The sequence below is a fragment of the Aricia agestis genome, chromosome 4, assembly GCF_905147365.1.
Source record: "Aricia agestis chromosome 4, ilAriAges1.1, whole genome shotgun sequence".
Classification (NCBI taxonomy): Eukaryota; Metazoa; Arthropoda; class Insecta; order Lepidoptera; family Lycaenidae; genus Aricia; species Aricia agestis.
The window spans coordinates 17497891-17517486 of record NC_056409.1 but is presented as its reverse complement, the minus strand read 5'-3'; the positions used below and the strand labels follow the sequence as shown (position 1 = coordinate 17517486).

Below are 19596 nucleotides of genomic sequence, written 5' to 3'. Positions count from 1 at the left end.
GTATATTATACTGTATATTATACTGTGTCTCTCATGTGCTTACGTATACGTGATTAATTATAGTACAATTATAGTACAGACACAGTACAGACGCTATATTCTGAGAACGGTTTAAAAATAGAAGTAAGTTGACAATCAACCTCTGTTTATGGAGTATAGAACTAGACAATAGATAATAGAGATTAGATATAGTAGGACATACGAGAAAGCTATGAAAACAAAGGAGCGCTAGTTCAGTGCGACCTTGAAACTTGTCGACGGAATCTAGTTGTATCATAGTCGTACTAATTACATTAACTAGTAAACTATACCCTATAGTTTACATAATATTATAACTAGTGACGCTCGGACGAACAAAATCGACTCACTGGATCATGCGCCGTGCGCGCGACCGGTGGGGACGTCGAGGCCGGTTTCGCTTTCGTCGCCACGAGCCGAGCGCGCGCGGAGACGCCCGACCAGTGCCGATCGAACCGCTGTCAGGGAGCGCAGTGCCCCGCTTAGCTTCCATTGACTATTTCCTGCTATTTCGCTTCAAATAGTGTTCATGTAGTGTTTCGTGCTAATACCGGACAAAAACATCGCAATCTTCAACGAAATTAATATTTTGCACGAGTCTTCGCTTACGTAGTTAAATTAGTACTTTAAGTGATGCCTAATTAAAAATGGACATAGTATTTTTCTAACGACGAGGTGTTAATTATGCGGCGCTAATCAGCCCTAAGTGGTTTCTGTCGAACCCGACGTTTGAGACGTACTCCAGTCGCATTCGAGGGTCGCAAAGACGGACTCGGAGCACGACGTACTCGTGTGGCTCGCGCGGAGGGAGTACCTGCTAAGAACCATGCCGACCACCATCCAGGAGAACATCGCGCTGCTCAACATGATGTCCTCGGACAACTTCGACGACGACCTCAAGAGCGTCCAGCTGCACAGCCCCTCCGACAGGCGACTACACAGCGACGGCGCATGCGTCGAGGAGAAGGTTAGGACTTCCCGTGGGGAAATCCTGGTGGCTGTGCGAGGCGACCGCAGCAAAAGAGCCATCATCACCTACCACGACCTCGGCCTCAACTATGCCGCCAACTTTCAGGCCTTCTTCAACTTTGTGGACATGCGAGCCGTCCTCAACCAGTTCTGTATATACCACATCAACGCCCCGGGCCAGGAGGAGGGCGCGGCGACGCTGCCGGAGGACTACACCTACCCCACGATGGACGGGCTCGCCTCGCAGATAGACTTCGTCCTGGGGCACTTCGGCATCAGATCCTTCATAGGGTTCGGGGTCGGGGCCGGCGCGAACGTTCTGGCGCGCTACGCCCTGGCGAACCCCCAGCGGGTTGACGCACTTGTCCTCATAAACTGCACGTCGACGCAGTCCGGCTGGACGGAGTGGCTGTACCAGAAGATAAACACGCGGCAGCTGCGAGCGAACGGGATGACTCAGGGCGCCCTGGACTACCTAATGTGGCACCACTTCGGCCGGAGCACCGAAGACCGGAACCACGACCTGGTGCACGTGTACAAAGACTGCTTCTCGCACGTTAACCCGGTGAACCTGTCGATGTTCATCGAGTCCTACCTGCGGCGGAGCGACCTGGGGATCTCGCGAGACAACAACTCGATCAAGGTGCCGGTGCTGAACGTGACGGGGGCGCTGTCGCCGCACGTCGACGACACCGTGACGTTCAACGGCCGCCTGGAGCCGGCCAAGACGTCGTGGCTGAGCATCTCGGACTGCGGCATGGTGCTCGAGGAGCAGCCCGGCAAGATCGCGGAGGCCTTCAAGCTGTTCCTCCAGGGGGAGGGGTACTGCAGATAGTCGGCTCGTGGGGGGAACTCACGTTTAAAGTCGCTATTGAATAGTTGCACGACGCTTTACCACACGCGAGCTTTTACTTGTTGCAGACATTGGACCGTAGACAAAAATTGTTAAAAAATGAGAAATTGTTTTTAGATAATATTTATTATTGTAATAAATTTATTTTAATGCTTTATGGTTTTTAATATATCTTTGACGAAATATTTAACTATTAGTATATTAGTAATATTACTAAACAAGTATTAGAAGTAATATTACTTAATTAGATTATAGGATGCCATTAACTAGATCACTAAAATAAAAACAAAGTTCAATCTCTGTTTATTGCGAAATTACTAATATCTTATTATTTGGTCATATCTACTTATATATATTTATCAAATAAAATATTATATAGTAACAGTTCATACCTAATTGACTTTTCAATCGCAGTTTCAATAAACTGCGATTGAACGTACCATCGAGGAAATTGATTCCTAGGCAGTTGACAGACCCACGTCATTTGGTCGGCTTATGTCATGACGTGGCCTGTGACCGTGGGAATTAGGATGGGTTTGACGTAACGCGACCAAATTATTTATCCATCATCTGCCTAGGAATTAACTTCTCTGACAGTACATACATTAAAAAGTATAGCATAGAAAGCTTCTGAATTTTGTGAACATTTAAACAGAAGCTTCGTTTTCTATTTTTGGAACCCTACGTGGACAGGCGACAGTTGAAAGCTTTTTCGGAGGATGTTTTCGAAAGCTGCTCTACATCGTTGGTTAATTTGTTCCACGGTTTTTTCACAGATGGCGCTACCTGTTTCACTTTAAAAATGTTCAGAAAACAGTGCCGTAAACAGTCTTTTTTGCGCCCTGTGCGAGCTCCTACAACTGCGCCCTAGCTTTTTTAGGTATTATATTACCCAAAGCAATGTATAGGTCTATTTTACTGTTTGAATCGTGCTCTAGGGGCGCAGCGGGAACTATTATCTGGAGCAAACCGAAAAAATAATACTCCTGCCTTGTTTGGCCATTTTTGCGCCCCCCAGGGTCTACGCCCTGTGCCTGGGCACCGGTGGCACCGCCCTATTTACGGCACTGTCAGAAAAGATAATATTTTCTTTTCATGTAAGTATTTATAACGAATAGAAGTTTCCGAAAGTTTTAAAAATGATATCGTAATATAATTATTGGTTGCTACCTTCTGATTAAAAAAAATAAAAATATTATCTAGATACAGCGAAACTGCTCCTACCTACTTACATTTTAACAATACCATCATTAACATATTTTCTTATACCTTTTTATTAGCCGATAAAAGCATGAAAATATATGCGTCATACATACGTATAGTATACCTACTTATATGTATATTTTGTTCAATAGTCAATAAGAAGATCGTTGTTTTATTTTGTAGGGATAAGTCTAAAACTGTGCAGTAAGTATTGGCCTCGTCGTGTCTCTGACCGCACACCGCACACGTTCGCTTTGCCACAGTTTTCTTTTTATCGAGAATCCGTTTTATATGAAAACAGATAGCTGTAGTTTTATTTCATTTCAAATAGGACACCAGCTGTATAGAGCAGATAAATGGAAACTATTTTTCAATACGAAAAGTAGAGTACTATATTTTATTTTTATTTTAAAATATCCAGTAGTTGGACTTTTAATGCGAGATTAATTATTTTTATTATATAAGGCAGTTAATTGAAAGGGTAAACAAACATGCTTTACTTTCAACACGAAATATGCTTTTATCAATTTTCTGTACATCACCGAAGCTCAAGCTGAAAGCCGAAAACGGTGGAAAAGTGTACAGCGTTTACTCAGAGTCATAATTGATTTTCAATACGATTCCACGAACTGGAACGTTTTTTTGTCCATGTTCGCCGAACAAACGTGCATGTAACCCCCCCATGGAGGTGGGAGGGTCCGGAAAATGGAGTCTCTAACAAAGGGGGGGCTCCACCCTCCTCCCTGCTGACCGCTCGACAGATGAATGGACAAAGAATTATTTCACAACTACCTATTCCGAACTTTTATTGGAGGTATTGGATTTTTGTTCGGTAAATTGAATTTTAAATCGTCTTTTACATAATATAGGTACGCCAGGTGTATTATTAGCGATACCGTTACAAGTAAATTTTATTGCAACCAAATACAATACTTTGTTACTTCACCCGGAAGTTTCTTTTATATTTACGACCAAAAGACATAATCGGTTTAAGTTGAAATTTATAGTTGTTGGTGCATTCCACATCAGGGCGATTCCATTATCGCGGGTGCAACATTTTGACGCACTTAAAGCGTCCTACTGACAAAATAAAACACATTTATTAATAAATTATCTTTTGAAGGGATACACTTTAACTAGTTCAATCATAAATTTTAAATGAAAACTAAAATTAAATCTAAGAAAAGCCACAAAACATGTTTGAAGTGCTATCGCGGGTGCAAACAAATTGGTCCTCTATTAAGAACTCGGACGGGTTCCTTTGAGAATACTGCTAATTGTGGAACTTTTAGTAATTTATTAACCCATATTTCAAAAGTGTATAAGACAAAGAAATGATTTAACTAGATACAATTAATTTAAGTAATTAGTACTAGGAATTATTAACAATTTTCACGATCGCGGGTGCAACATCAGAATATCGCGGGCGCAACGATTCTAAAGAAATTGAATTTATTCATAAGTCTGCGACTAATTTCTACATTTTTGATATGCAATACATAATATTATTAGTAAATTGTAATAATACTATTTAAAATTTTATTATTTTTTAATTATCAGTTATTTATCGATCTGAGAAAAGAAATCATCTAAATCACTAAAAACAATTAAATAATGTAACTTAAGCAAACCTTTTTCGATGTATTGTTATAAAACCGAACTACAGCACACCTTTAATTCAAAATTAATATTTATAATTTAAAAGAATATGGGCGAATTATAAGTAAAAATATTTTTTTCAAGGAAAAATATTAAATATTAATGATTTTTCCTGTCATTTGTAGCATTTCTTCTAAAATATTTAAAAATAAAAGAATATAAATCATCATTTTGAAACATCTGTTAAGTATTACATTAAATATTTCGAAAAATATAAAACACGATGTGACTCCATTCAAATTTTTATAAATCTTGTAATTACATGTAAAGTAATAATAACAAATATAATCTAACGTTATTGTTTACCTAAATAATATGAAATAAGACGAAAATCACTAGAATAGTCAAAAAATAATATTTTGTTGCATTTCCAATTGTACTGCTTCGATCGCGGGCGCAACCATTTTATAGGTTCTGTTTTTTTATTAAAAATAATAAAATAGTTTGTTACAATGATTAATTCTAATTTCCCTCACATTTCTCCTTACTTTCACAAATTTTTAAATTATTAACAATATATTTTAGCGAGAAAACTAAACTTTTGTACCTTTTATATCGCGGGTGCAACCATGGCAATTTTCCTTTAATAATGTTTGAAAACTATTTCACAATTGTTGTTTTTTTTGCAACGAAATAGAAACTTATATTATACAGTCAATAGTATGTAATGAAATTTAACTTCGAGATAGTGATTTAGAGTAAAAATGATCATGTGTGGCATAAGCAGTTTTTCTCGCGCCGTTAGATAATATCACTTAAAAATGCTCTAAATCATTCAAATTACAATTTTTACTCATAAAAGTTCTTTTGCTAGTAAATATACATCTTTTTATTTATAAGTCAATAAAAAAATGTAACAAATGCTATACTTTAAAAATTCGTGTTGAGGGTCGTCTCTAGCGAAATCGCCCATCAGTGAACTGAGCTGCAGGCGCAAATCGCTGACCACACACTGTGACACTACAGAGTGGGTCAGAGCACCGTGACTTGTGGGTCATAACTCACACGTAACACTCGAATAAACCGCCTTCATTTTTGTTGCTGCTGACTCTACCGGTTCTAATGAAGTCGGCTTTTTGTCGGAATGAGGCTCTACACAAATGTCCCTCATTTTAAAATTCTTTTACTTTTGTCTCTAAATCATTTGAATACTGTATGGTGGGTATAAATTGTAAGACTTTGATAAATTAAAACTAATTTCGTGACAACATAATGTAGTTATGAAACACACAAAGTAATTTTAAAGGGTAATAAAATTGTTTGTTTTATTTAAAACTAACCAGTATAGTAATAAACAAAACCCATCAGATATAATTCGTTTTATTATTGTAAACAAATACATAGAATCAATATTTACAATACAATATTGTCATAAAACATTCATTAAAAATTGACTAGAATTTTTATCTACACTATATTTACATAAGCTCCATTAAGAAGTAACACATCAGTCTAGTTATTTACAGATTTCCAGAATCTTAAACGTCTTAAGTCGCAGCCCTCCTTAGGGCACTTATGACAGTAAAATTTTAACTATATTTTTAAACGCAATAATAATATTATTGTAACAAATAAAATACATATTATTATTACACAGTGTATATTTTATACGTCTCATAGACGTTATGACAATAATATTATATTTTTATAAAACTTGAAATACTAACTTTACGTCAGAAACCTGACTAGAAAAGAAATAATGGAATAAAAAGTGATCTAATGATAGGGTTATCATTTAAGTTTTTCTTCTCGTAGGTTGATATGAGACAATTAACAAAATTACCTTTTTTTGCTTCTTGCGAGAATGTAATTTAATTCAGTACGTTAAAAGATTTGGCACAATTTTTATAAAACTTTTTTAACAATAATATTAACAAATGATGTTACAGTATTATTTAAGATTCTAGATATTACATTAACAAGTCTATTCTATCCACAACGTGAGTGAAATCCAGTAAGTCGGTACATAAAATGGAGCTATCAGCTATTATTATTATATAAAAAGAACCTTAACCTATTTAAGTGTATTAAAATGGCAGTAACTTAAGCGTACATCAAGTTCAGTTGTCAGTGTAGTCGGGAGCATGTGTTATCATTTAGGAAATAGGAACGCTTCATCAGTACTAGATGAAATTAGGCCAAAAAGTTACCAAGATGTTGTATAAAGTTAATTTGATTTTAATGTTCGTCGCAAAAATGAATAAGAAACTCGAAACTCAAAAATGAGTCCACGCCCCACGGGCACGGTGACAGAAATTATAGACTCTATAACACGTAAAAAATAGTCTACTCCTCTACAATACTTGACTCTATAAAACATCACGTTTTGTATAAAAGTAGGCACTCTCTTTTTTACGTATTATTCTATAAGCACTATTTCATACGAGTATATCATACTATTTTATGACTGATGTAGAAAGAAGTAAATGCACGTTTAATTTATTTTTTTAAACGTGCATTTACTTCTTATATTTTACAATTTATTTTTTTATGAAATAAGGGGCAAACGAGCAAACGGGTCACCTGATGAAGCAACTTCCGTCGCCCATAGACACTCGCAGCATCAGAAGAGCTGCAAGTGCGTTGCCGGCCTTTTAAGAGGGAATAGGGTAATAGGGGAGGGTAGGGGAGGGTAGGGAAGGGAGTAGGGGAGGGTAGGGAAGGAAATATGGGAGGGTAGGGAAGGAAAAAGCGTAGGGGATTGGGCCTCCGGTAAACTCACTCACTCGGCGAAACACAGCGCCAGCGCTGTTTCACGCCGGTTTTCTGTGAGAACGTGGTATTTCTCCGGTCGAGCCGGCCCATTCGTGCCGAAGCATGGCTCTCGCCCGTATAAAATTGCTCATATTACTCTATTTCCCAATATTGGAAACTGAAGACTAATACCTAGTTGGAAAAACAGCCTCCGTATCCTTTGAGAAAGTTTTGTAGTCGAAAAACCAATAAAAGTTTAACTAGGCGATATCTTCTATCGCTACAACCCCGACACGGTTTTAATTTCCTCCCTCGTGCGATTCGGCAAATAAATAAGCTCTCTTTAGCAATTTAAATGTTTGCCGCATCACATTCGGAGCTTTTTACGTTTTTCGGTCCAATATCGAAAGCTTTTTAGGCGAGCACATGTCGCGAAAACATGCCTTTATTTATCGAGGCCCATTTCATTAGCATGTCCATTCATTATGACTTGTATTTATCTAGTTTTTTGCGAGTAGAATTTTCGTAATAACAAATCCTAACACTGAATATAAATTACTAGCTGGCACTAGGAACTATCCTAGTTGTTACAATCGGCATAAAAGAAAAAAACAAAAAGGCATGAAAGAAAAAAATTAATTGAAATTACAATTATTAATATAATCCAAACTAATATTATGAATGTGACAGTCTGTCGGTCTGTATGTTTCCTCTTCATGCCCCAAACCGCTGAGCCAATTTTGGTGGTGGTGGTGGTGGTGAATTTCGGTATGACATGGGATACTTTTTATCCCGGAAAAATGAACGATTTCCGAGCGATAAACAAATTTTATCTAGTTTATGATATTTAAAGAAGTTCAATAAAATGAAATCGTATTATCATAAATTCGTTACTATGTATCATGCAATCAGCAACACGGTCAATGTTCCAGTCATTTCAGTTTGATGAGCGTCATGTTAACATGGCCTGATTTAACAAATGAACTCATTAAAAGTAGCCCACTTGATAATTATTATTGGGTATTTATTACTTATTTGCCTCATTTTATTTTAATAATATTATTAATTATTAAAGTACAATTTTAATTAAGGATGCTGTGAAAATTCCAAGGGCATAGCAGTTGCCATTATTGATTACGAGCAAAAAAGGCCAAAAAATTATGTTTGTTGTATGGGAGCCCCCCCCTTAATATTTATTTTATTTTTAGTATTTGTTGTTATAGCGGCTATAGAAATACACAATCGGTGAAAATTTCAGAAGTTTAGCTATAGCGGTTCTTGAGATACAGCCTGGAGACAGACAGACACACTATTTATTAAATAATGGTGCAAATGAGCAAACGGGTCACCTGATGGTAAGCAACTACCGTCGCCCATGGACACTCACAACATCAGAAGAGCTGCAGGTGCGTTTCCGGGAATAAGTGTCAGTAATAGGGTCCCGTTTTTACCCTTTGGGTACGGAACCCTAAAAAGGATTACCCCGGTATTGCTAGAGTCATTTTTTTTCACTTTTTGCCATCAGATTCCTATACATGTTTATATTACTTACAATATAATATTTCACATTCAAATAAATTTAAAATCACTTTCGTCAATCTACGTCATATTGATAACTTCTTGGCCTTATAAATATTACAAGTCGGTTAAAATTACGTTGTTTGTTTGCAAGCTTTGAAAAAGCTAGTTACCATGTTGCATCAGCTCGTGCTGATAATGTAAGGCGTGCGTCTTTGAATTTCATCTGTAGCTGTCAGCCCAATTTCAATATCTACGTAGCCAAACTTATTATTTGAAATCAATTCTACGTAGAGATAATATGTGTAGATGATTCACCTTTATTTTTAAACGTAGTCAACTGTCGTCGCTCTGCAGCCAATTCTCGTAGTTCTGTAACCAACCTATCGTAGCTACGACCGCTGGCTTGTTTTACGAATCGAGCACGGAGTATATTTTAATGTTAGTTCCTGTGAGTACTCACATGCATGCAACATATGATCAAAATCGGTTTACAGGTCCATTGAATACATGTGAGTATAATATTATGTATGCGTTGGTGTACCTAAAGTGTATTAATAATGCTGTATTAAGAGTCCGGGTGCCATCGAAATTCTCATGCAAACGTAATACCAAGATCATTTCCCATACGAGAATATTTACCATATTTGAGTTATTATTTACTTAAGATAGTAATTACCTAGGTTCCTGTACAAAGATTCACTGCAAAATATTTACATACGAAAAAATATGAACGATTACAATTAAGTATGTAAATATTGTAATCGTTCATATTTTTGGTACGTAAATATTTTGCAGTGAATCTTTGTACAGGAACCTACGAATAATAAAAACTAACAGGAACCTAGGTAATTACTATCTTAAGCTGAATAATAACTCAAATATGGTAAATATATTCTCGTATGGGAAATTATCTTGGTATTACGTTTGTATGAGAATTGCGATGGCACCCGGACTCTTAAGATGGCATAATACTAATACCTACTTAGTCTGGGGTGGTGTTCGTCGATTAGAAGTAGGCGAGTTAAGCCTAGGTGCTAGCTGTGGTCGTGGTGCGTAATTATGTAGCCAAGCTATAGAACCAATTTTCGTAGCTACGTGGCCGACTCTCGTAGCTGCGTAGCCAACTCTCGTAACTGCGTAGCCAACTCTCGTAGCTGCGTAGCCAACTCTCGTAGCTGCGTAGCCTACTCTCGTAGCTGCGTAGCTAACTCTCGTAGCTGCGTAGCCAACTCTCGTAGCCAACGATCGTATCTTGGTAAAAAGTGCTGTAGTTAAGTTTCTAGTCCATCCTGGTTACTTAGTCCGGGGTGTGGTATTCGTCTAGGAGTAGTGGTTGCCGCGGCGCTAGCTGTGGTCATGGTGCGTGCGCGGCGACAGCGAGCCCGGCCCGGACTCGGCGCTCGAGTCGCCCGCGTACACTTCCGACAGACCGCCGCCGCTGCCGCCGCCGCCGCTGCTCGGGACGCCTGCGGAAAAACCTACTTTAAGAAAAGTTGATAAAGTACCTTCGCTTTTTACAAGAAAACACTTTTGAATTTACTACATAAGAGGAACAAAATGTCGACCTTTATTTGGTCGAGTATGTACAGCATAGCCAGATCATAAGTAGCATTGACTTGATTTGCTTTTACATAGTAGCTACTAGCTATAGTAACTAATAAGTAATAACTAATACAAAATTAGATCGTAATAGGTTTACAAAAACATCTGCTGTTATATTAAAACCGATACTGTGCTGATTAAGTGCTGTAATCTAGTGGAAATGGGCCCGCTGTTTGAATTCTGGCTAAGAAATTAGGGCACTCACCGTGGTGTGACATGGGCACGCAGTAGGAGGTGCCGGCGCAGGGCCGCCGCTGCACCTTCTCGTACCGCGTCAGCTGCTGCAGCTCGCACTCCGAATGGTGCTTCTCTACTATGTACAATTATGCATTAAAACCTTATAGTATAAACATTAAGCAATATATTTTATTCAACCGCATAATAACATCGGTGATTGGGACGAAAACAAAGCTCTAAAAGTAATAAAACAAAGTCTTGTCGTCGAGCGTCCACATACATTTTGTTTTTACCCGACACCAGGAGGGTTATCTTGTATGTTTCTAATATTTTTTATTACCTTGTATCTCCAGAACCGCTTATTATAGAGGCATGTTTTATATCGTAGCTTGGATTAGGACGACATGAGACCTCCTGGTAAGAAAGTGTCCATACCACCTAACATGAAATAGGTACTCAAAAGTACTTACTATACATAATGGCCAATGGTGTGTATGGGACTTTTTTGATGTTTCATTACTCAGTAGTTTGTATGGATGTCATTACTCTCACCATGCGTCCTCCTCGGTCCATGTCGCCGGCAGGGTCTGTGCGGCGGCGCGTCGTTGTCGCGATGGCCGAATGTTCGGAACTGCAGCGTGTGGTCGAGCGTGCCGCCGCCCTCCCCGCCCTCGCCGCCCTCCGCGCCCACCGCGAACGTCGCGTACGGCGATATCTCGTACACGTCTGTTTATAATATTGTATTTAAGTGCCAATTAGATGTTATTTAAAAAAGGTTTGTAAATTTCTGTTTTCATTTCATTTAAGTAATTTGTAAAGGCGCACAAGATTGAGTTCGCTTAGGAAAACGATCTTAAAGTTGCGCGCGACCTATACAGGTAGTAACAAAAAAAGTGATAATACTCTGTGAGTCCCCTGTATAGAGTTCACTGTGAAAGTAGCAGCGCTGAAAGAGTAACTTTTTTAAGCCTTTGTATCGGCAACATACACAATCTAAAGTATTCTGTATTAAGTATCACTTTGTTTTGTTATACCCTGAACATAATAATCCTAAAACTCTTATTAAATATACATATAGTATGTATTTGGTTATTAATTTATATTATAGTATATGTTATAATTTGTATATTATATTATAATAATTATGTAATGTATTTGTATTATATAATAGATTTTATTTTTAATTGTATATTGTGTATTAGTATGTAGGTTTTATATTTTTTATCTGTGCACGCCCTATCTGATATTTCATCTCTCTCCGCAGGACTGCCGGAAGATATTTCTATTAGTGATAAGCAGTACCTGTTGTGTCGTTTTTCTTCTGTGTATATTTCATGTAAAAATTTGTGTGTGCAATAAACAGTTAAATAAATTTAAAAAAAAAAATGTGTTTGTAGATGCAGATAGTCTGTGACAAAAGGTTACCGACCACTGTTTTATGGTGAAGGCAATATCTCATCATTTCAAACATTGCAGCAGTCAAACTACCGAAAACTGTCAAAATCAAAACTTTAGCCTCGTATCTACCAATTCTGAGTAGCAGGCTGCAGCTGCCACGTGAATAATTAAAAACGTTGTCGGCTAAAAATGGACGGCAAGCCGAACCTTGATATGACCTACGGCGTAATGAAATTAGCATGGAAATCGATAGGCAGCGCCGGTGAAAACGAGTTGGCAGCGAGCTTCCGCCGGAAACGACAGGTATTTAAAGCCGAAATCGATTTTCAAGCCACAAGTAGAGGATAATTAGTGTCACAAATAGTTCCAGATTTTCAAACTTAGAATTGGCGGTATTCTAATACGCCTGACCCACTTTTAGTATTTCGTTAGCGCCAAATGTTTATGGAAATGAAATAAAATTTTAGTTCTAGTTTTAAAACATTTAGGTTGGCGCATTTAAGCGCCGAATGGAGAATACCACTATGTTTTTTTAAAGCGGGAAATGTTTGCAGTTAAACATTATGAATTTATTTTGTTTTAAATTGCAATGTAAGCAAAGTCATAAATTTATTATCAGAGAGTTATTTGGAAGGAATTAATGTAAGTACCTAATGTCGTAAAAAGAAATTTGTACTCTTTAGAATTTTTTCGCTTGATCCGATGTCTTAGATTCTCCTACAATCTATATAATATATATAGTCGAATGTGAAATTAAATTACAACTTGAACTATATAATAATTATTATACTATTATTATTTATAGTAAAGTACATGACGCCCGTACGGAGTAATTCGCTTAGCCATCTAACCCAGCCAAGTCGTATTGGGCCAGCACGGAGTGATACATTGCCATTATTAATTACCTAAGAATTGTATACTGTTCTTATATTTATGACACTTAAATACATTTTACTACAAATTACGCGTAAAACAAAACGTAACTATAGTGAAAAATTAATATTATAGACATTTTAACAAAAAATAATGTTCCGTCACACGTAACTTCAAACACGTATTTAAAAAAAACTATGCATCTCCTAGACACAAATCAGGTGTCATTTGAAAGGGGTAACTAACCCTATAAAATGCCACCGTTCCCCCCTCTCTGCCTATAATGCGTGATTCAAATGCCAACCCGTAATGTACTATTAACACGTCATATAAAATAAACTTACAGTATATTATTTAATGCGTTGAGAGTCGAGATCGATCGGATAATCTTTGGATCTTTGGAGTATCTTTGTTTCCCACAGCCAGTATATTGAGAATACCCAATATCAGTAAATTAGCTCGGGCTCAAAGGACGCTGTATCGAGGCGACAGTGTATTGTCGAGGCGGTGGCTTACCGCTAGTCTATTGCTTTATTAAATCTCCTCCTACTGTATCCGGTGTATAATCGCTATAACTTCTTTTAGAAGTCGGTTAAAATCGGAATCTGTATCGTCTTAAAATGTTTAATAAAATTAAAAAAGCCTAATCTAATATATAAAAATAAATCGGGGTTTCCTTCCTGACGCTATAACTCCAGAACGCACGAATCGATTTCCACGGTTTTGCATTCGTTGGAAGGGTATCGGGCTCCGTGAGGTTTATAGAAAAAAAATCAGAAAAAACTTGAAGAGAAAATCAGGAACACAGGGAAAATCATTTTATGGCAAAACAACGTTTGCCGGGACAGCTGGTTTGTAATATAAATTTATGTATTTACCAATAGGTAATATTATACGTGGTTCTTGTTTTTAGTTGTCTACACTTATTATTATTATTTTTTTAACTATGGACGCTTCACACCACGTCAGTCTGGCCCCGTGGTAAGTACCTGAAGGACTTGTGTTACGGATACCAGACAACGGAAATATATTTAAGATTTTTATTATATGATACACATATTTAATACACATCCATGACCCAGGAACTTTGAAAATTTTTTTTGCTCCGTCAGCGGGATTCGAACCCGCGATCTCCGGCTTGAGCTACCAATAGCCCACCAACTGAGCCACAGAGGTGGTCAAAATTATTAGAAATTCAAATATTAAAATCAACTATTACAAAATATCGTGAATATGACCCTCCATGCCTCATTGGCTTAACTTTTTGAGTGTCATTCGAAAATATTGCTACGGGTTCGGGGTTGAGGCTTCGATATTGAAATGTGTGACGTAGCAAAGTTATCAGTTCAGTGATACCGATGATAATTTCGGTTGGCAAATTTTCGACGTCAGGGCAAATTTTCGACGTCAGTCCAGTTTGACTTTTACATTCCTTTAGGCTTTATCATGAACCAGCGAGAAGTGACTGCCTATGCAGTCCATTGGCAATATATTGCAAAGGATAAAAAAATGTACATGATCGACGACGATTAGTACATGTTAGCACGTAGACAGCACTGCAGACAGCTTCACAGCCATGTTCATAACTTATCTACCAAGGCCCGTCGTGCAGATGGGTCTTTATGCTTAAGTTAAAACCGCACTAGGCGCAATACGGTTACGGCCAAAATATAATATTATCCTTTGTATGAAATCGTATGAGCTAGCCGCACTGCGCGGCAGCAGAGCTACACGGCACGAAACGTCAGTACCTATACTATGGAATGTGAAGTACCGCGTCACTCTAAGCAGCGCTGCAGTGTCGCACTGCGCGGTTTCACCTGATCTTTAGACAAACAGCTGGCAAGCATGTCAAAAATAATGTTGTTCTCCGGTAATTCACTTACAGATCTCTGCTTGCTCAGCTGTCTGTCTAGTGCAGTGGTACTCAACCTTATTTTTATACGGACCGCAAACGCGTTTTGGTTTCGGTGTCGCCGGCCGCAACCAACATTTTTAGGGTTAAAATGATAACGTTCTTCAAAATTAACGATTTAAAAATCATTTTTTTTTTCTATTCTTTTCGTGGCATTTTATTTGATTTTTTGTCGGTCGCGGTTAGCTGCGGTAGAGATCGGAACGGTACCTTTAGTTTATCTCTACAGGGTTTCTTTTATTTCGCATTTCTACTGTGGCCATGCTCAGGCCGCAGCGAAACTCAACCTGCGGCTTTATCACAGGACTTTATCAGTTGCCCGCGGGAAGTTAAAAATTTTGAATTGCACATCCACCGATATAGTATACCATAGTTGTTGTAAAAGTCGAAAAAAAAATATGCATTTTTAAATCGTTAATTTTATCGAATTAGGCCGCAGGTCTAGTGTCAACTACAACTACTTGTAATACAAACATCAATATCGTACATAAGTTCTCACCGGAGGGCGGCGAGAGCTTGTGCTTGTAGTCGTGCTGGCAGTTCCGCAGGTTCTGACTCTCGGCGCACACCGACTTGTCCGTGCTGGCCGCGGAGTGGCTGCAGCGCCGTGTGTCCAGGTCAGCGCCGCACATGAGGATCGAGCTGCGGGGGAGTGGTATTGATGAGCCATCCAACATCACATCATCATGATGTAGAAAAAGTTGTTCAGTATGCATCCTGTTCAGCATTGAACATGTGAACTAGTTCGCGTTGTCGCACACTCATCACATTCTTAAACTACTGAACTCAACCTACTCTTAATAAAGTAATGAATAGCATAATTGTACATATATGTGTTGTGTTTAGGAGACTTGTAAATATTTGCGTGCGTAAAAGTGAAGAAGTATATATTGTAAGAATTAGTTACAATAAATTAGATATCAACTTCTAGTTGTGTCTCACTCATCTCCCATTTCCTACCCTTAAACACTCGTCCAGGGCTACTCTCTGGAAGTGTTCCGACCGACTCCCAAATCCCTACCGACAACCTCTCACTGTGGCCAAGACACCTTTAGCCTAACCACAGTCATCTGAGCCTGGGTGATTGACAGTGAGAAAATCATTTCCATCCTTTAATTCCCTTCAACTATCCGCCTGCTACCTTATTTCTTATGGTAGCAGGTTTCCTGGACTTATTAAATATATTTATATATCACAAAAACATAGGGCTAGGACCTTAGGGCATTAGGGTGGTAGGTGTTAGGGATCCTAGTGCTAGGGTACAGCTCTCCCCCATAGTAACGTGAAACCTTATCCTGGGTTTTACACATCCGTTGTCTGATTGCCATTGCACTGTCTGCTTTATACTATTGTACCTTTATTATTTTTATTTTTGTATGATGATGTTTTAGGGGAAGTTTATTGATCTATTTTTCTATCTTTTTGTTAATGCATTGGTGTCACATGATAATCACCCTGCGGAGATCAGCTAGCTGTTAATGCCCCAAACTTTATTTTATTTGGGGCAGTAATTTCCATGGTCCCGATTCCACAGGGACATAACTTTTTCGATACACTCAACAACTAGAATTTGAGTTCAAGAACGAGAATTTGCACTCAGTACTTTTAATTTTAGACGCGCTAACTTCATATTATAACGAGACATTTCAACAAGTAATAATATTAACATGTAAAAAATTCTGCACTTGTGACTGTAGCCAATTTACAAGTTGTAGTTTTCTAAGAAATTCTGATTGGACCTTGTACTCTTATGTAACTTGTTAACTTGCTTTTATCAAGGAACAAACATTAAGCAAATTGCAATAAATCTTCCGCAACTCTGTGTAAGAAAACTTAAAATTGGAAACCTCTGAAACTAGCCAAGTTTGTTTCCACTTCAATATGCTTTTTATGATTTGCGAGCTTTAATACAATGTAAAATAGATATTCCGAAAGTCTGTTTCGCCAAGTTCGGGAGGTAACATCGGGCGCTTGATTTACTACCTAGTATTAAAATGTGTTCGCACTAGGAAATATGAAATGTGGTTTCAAACTAGGGTTGTAGTACAATACATGTTCGAGTTGGAATTTAATGAGTTAAAATGTTGTCAGTTTTCCGGCTTCCGGATAGTGTGGGTAATTCATACGTTAAATTATTGTTATGAGAGTTTTTATGTTTAAGACCTGATAAATATTGGCCGTGCATAACATATCGTATAATAATAAGTAAAACCTAATAATATGCAAACTTAGAACATGACTTTTTCCATTCACCAGCACCTACTTTGATTGGCAATCCTCGGACACAATAAATAATAATCAACAACTTTATTAAAATGACATCCTATAAAAACAGACCATAAAACAAGAAATATGCACTTAAAAACATAATTACCTAAAGCTCTTCTAACGTTTACTACATACTCACTTTCGTTTAGCGATGATGACGAGTATGAGCACGGTGACGGCGGCTAGGGCCAGCCCTGCGAAGGCGATGGAGACGGCGCCGAGCACGGGGTCCGCCCCCTCCCCCGCGCCCACCACGCCCCCCGCGCCCGCCCCGGCCCCCGGGCCCGCGCCGCCCTCCGCCTGGAACGCCACCGGCCGCCGCAGACGCTCTGCGATTAAAAAACTTTTGAGACATGTAAGAAAGAAAACTTCAAATTGAGTATGCGAAGGTGCAAAATGTGATACTTAAAGTCAGAACATAATAGCCTCTATTTTCTCGTCGACTAGGATTATAATGCTCTAAAGCCTACGTTCCTATTAAAAGTTGGAGCCATAAAATTATACATGATTACCTCCAGATGGTGTGGTTGTGGCCGCATAGATGACAGCTTGGTGCCGCCCCGTCTCCGTGGCGGTCCACAGCTTCAGTGCGTACCACGTGCTCACGGATAATCCGCCAATCACTATCTAAAAACCAATTCATAGTTGTTGGAAGAAATTTACAGGCAGTTGTCGGACCTACGTTATTTGGTCGAGTTATGGCAAGTCAATGTTTATCGGGATCTGTCGGCTGGGTTTGACATAATATTAAATCGACCAAATTACGTAGGTCTCCCTATAAAACACCATTTATGTGATGCAAATTAGGGAGAATCCTTCTAAACTTAAAAGCTTTTTTAAATGATAAGGGTCAATAATTGGGAAAAAAGTCTTAATTTAGTTGGAGAGAGAAATTATATACTTACCTCTCGATGATGATGTAGCGACGTGAGATCAGCGTCCCGCCACAGAGTGTGCGCGTGCGCGCTGTCACGTGACGAGTCCGCGCGGCGCCACTGCAGACGGACGAGGCGCGCGCCGCACCGCACCGCCCGCCGCGCGTCCAGCGCCACCGCGCTGCTGTTGCTCCACAGCCCGGCGTTTATTTCGTTCTCGCTATCCTCGTCGTCCTTTCCTCCACCCTCCCATACTAGCACTAATATAAAATTGTGAAAAGTATAATAAACATTTTAGATACGGCCTCCTTATACCAGTGCGATGATGTTTTTAGTCAAATAGTAGGTATGTATCTTCTTCTTATACATAAATTATTATATGGGATCCTACATTTTTGCAAAATATAATTTTAAGTACCTTCACTAGCTGACGCAAACTCGTGCGCCTGCGCCGTGCCAGTTAAACGTTGTTCATACATTTTCACATGCCACGGACGTCTTCATCAGCTAGCCAGCTAGCTAGCTATAGCTACACTTATTTGAACGCAAGCGGTCTTTAATATTTGTTTTATTTCCTTGAGTTATTAAGAGGATATATAAAATAACAACATACCTGGAGGTTTCGTCCTGACCAACAACGGCGCGGATGGCGGTGACGAACCAGCGCGCGAGTGCGCGACCGCTCGCACGGAGTACGTGGCGCCGCACGCCAGCGCGCGCAGCACCGCGCTTGACGCCTCCCCGCCCGTCTCCAGTCGCCGCTCCTCTTCACCGCGAGAGCTCATGGGGTCCACGTTCTCACCACCTTCCTCGCGCACGCGCATCCACCAAATGGTGAAGCCTAGGGCAAAACAGTGGCTGGTTTTACCTGATGTGACGTTTCGAATATGCGACAGTTAAATAGTTCTGTGTTGTAAATAAACGACTTACCTTATTATAACGCATAAACTGCTTAAAGTAATATATAGGTAATAATAACATGATATGTTCATAATAAATTTCCATACCTTGAGGCGGTGCGGATGGGTGATGTGTAGACCGCCACGTGATTTCGGCTTCGGCGTGCGTGATGCGTCGTGCAGCGAGCGCGGGCGCTGACGGCGGCGCTGCGCACTCCACGCGAAATCGCGCCTCCTCCGAACTGAACGCATTTCGCGCTGAGCACGTATAGTTTCCGCTTGTTGATGCATCCACTTCTATGTAAAATAAATAATAAATAAATAAAATAATATGTAAATAACTTACAATAATGTTGATGTCACGTCCAAACATCTATTTACCATGTATAGTGAGATGTCCATGTGGTGTGAGATAAGTCCGAGGATCGTGTGTGACAGGGCGGTCGCCACGCAACCAGCGCGCACGCGGGGCGGGGTCACCGCGCCACGTGCACGCTAAGCGGAGCGCCCGCCCGCACTGCACACGCACCCATACGCCGAATGATAGTAGCTTTACTGGGGCTACAACAAAGGTTTGGTTACTAGACAATATTAAATAAGTGCTAGGGCTCTGGGGTTGCTTATTAAAAACTACATAGGAAACAAGCTTGAAAAATAAAGTCGCTACACAAA

General features: G+C 39.2%; 2 protein-coding genes across 2 annotated transcripts in view; one reads left to right on the top strand and one right to left on the bottom strand.

Moving 5' to 3' along the window:
• The first annotated feature begins 373 nt into the window (after positions 1-373).
• Positions 374-1992, top strand: LOC121726340 (protein NDRG3-like). Its single transcript, XM_042113658.1, has one exon. The coding sequence runs from the start codon at positions 845-847 to the stop codon at positions 1820-1822; it is 978 nt and encodes a 325-aa protein (XP_041969592.1). The 5' UTR covers positions 374-844; the 3' UTR covers positions 1823-1992.
• Positions 1993-9843: 7851 nt separating this feature from the next.
• Positions 9844-19596, bottom strand: part of LOC121726475 (Down syndrome cell adhesion molecule-like protein Dscam2) — a 49550-nt gene continuing 39797 nt past the window's right edge. The window contains exons 22-31 of the mRNA XM_042113864.1: positions 19306-19485; positions 19033-19221; positions 18639-18866; positions 18056-18285; positions 17663-17777; positions 17290-17479; positions 15382-15524; positions 11249-11422; positions 10725-10832; positions 9844-10383 (exon numbers count right to left, since the gene is read on the bottom strand). Of these exons, the coding sequence (XP_041969798.1) occupies positions 10262-10383; positions 10725-10832; positions 11249-11422; positions 15382-15524; positions 17290-17479; positions 17663-17777; positions 18056-18285; positions 18639-18866; positions 19033-19221; positions 19306-19485 (1679 nt within the window). The 3' untranslated portion in view covers positions 9844-10261. The remainder of the gene's footprint in view (positions 10384-10724; positions 10833-11248; positions 11423-15381; positions 15525-17289; positions 17480-17662; positions 17778-18055; positions 18286-18638; positions 18867-19032; positions 19222-19305; positions 19486-19596) is intronic.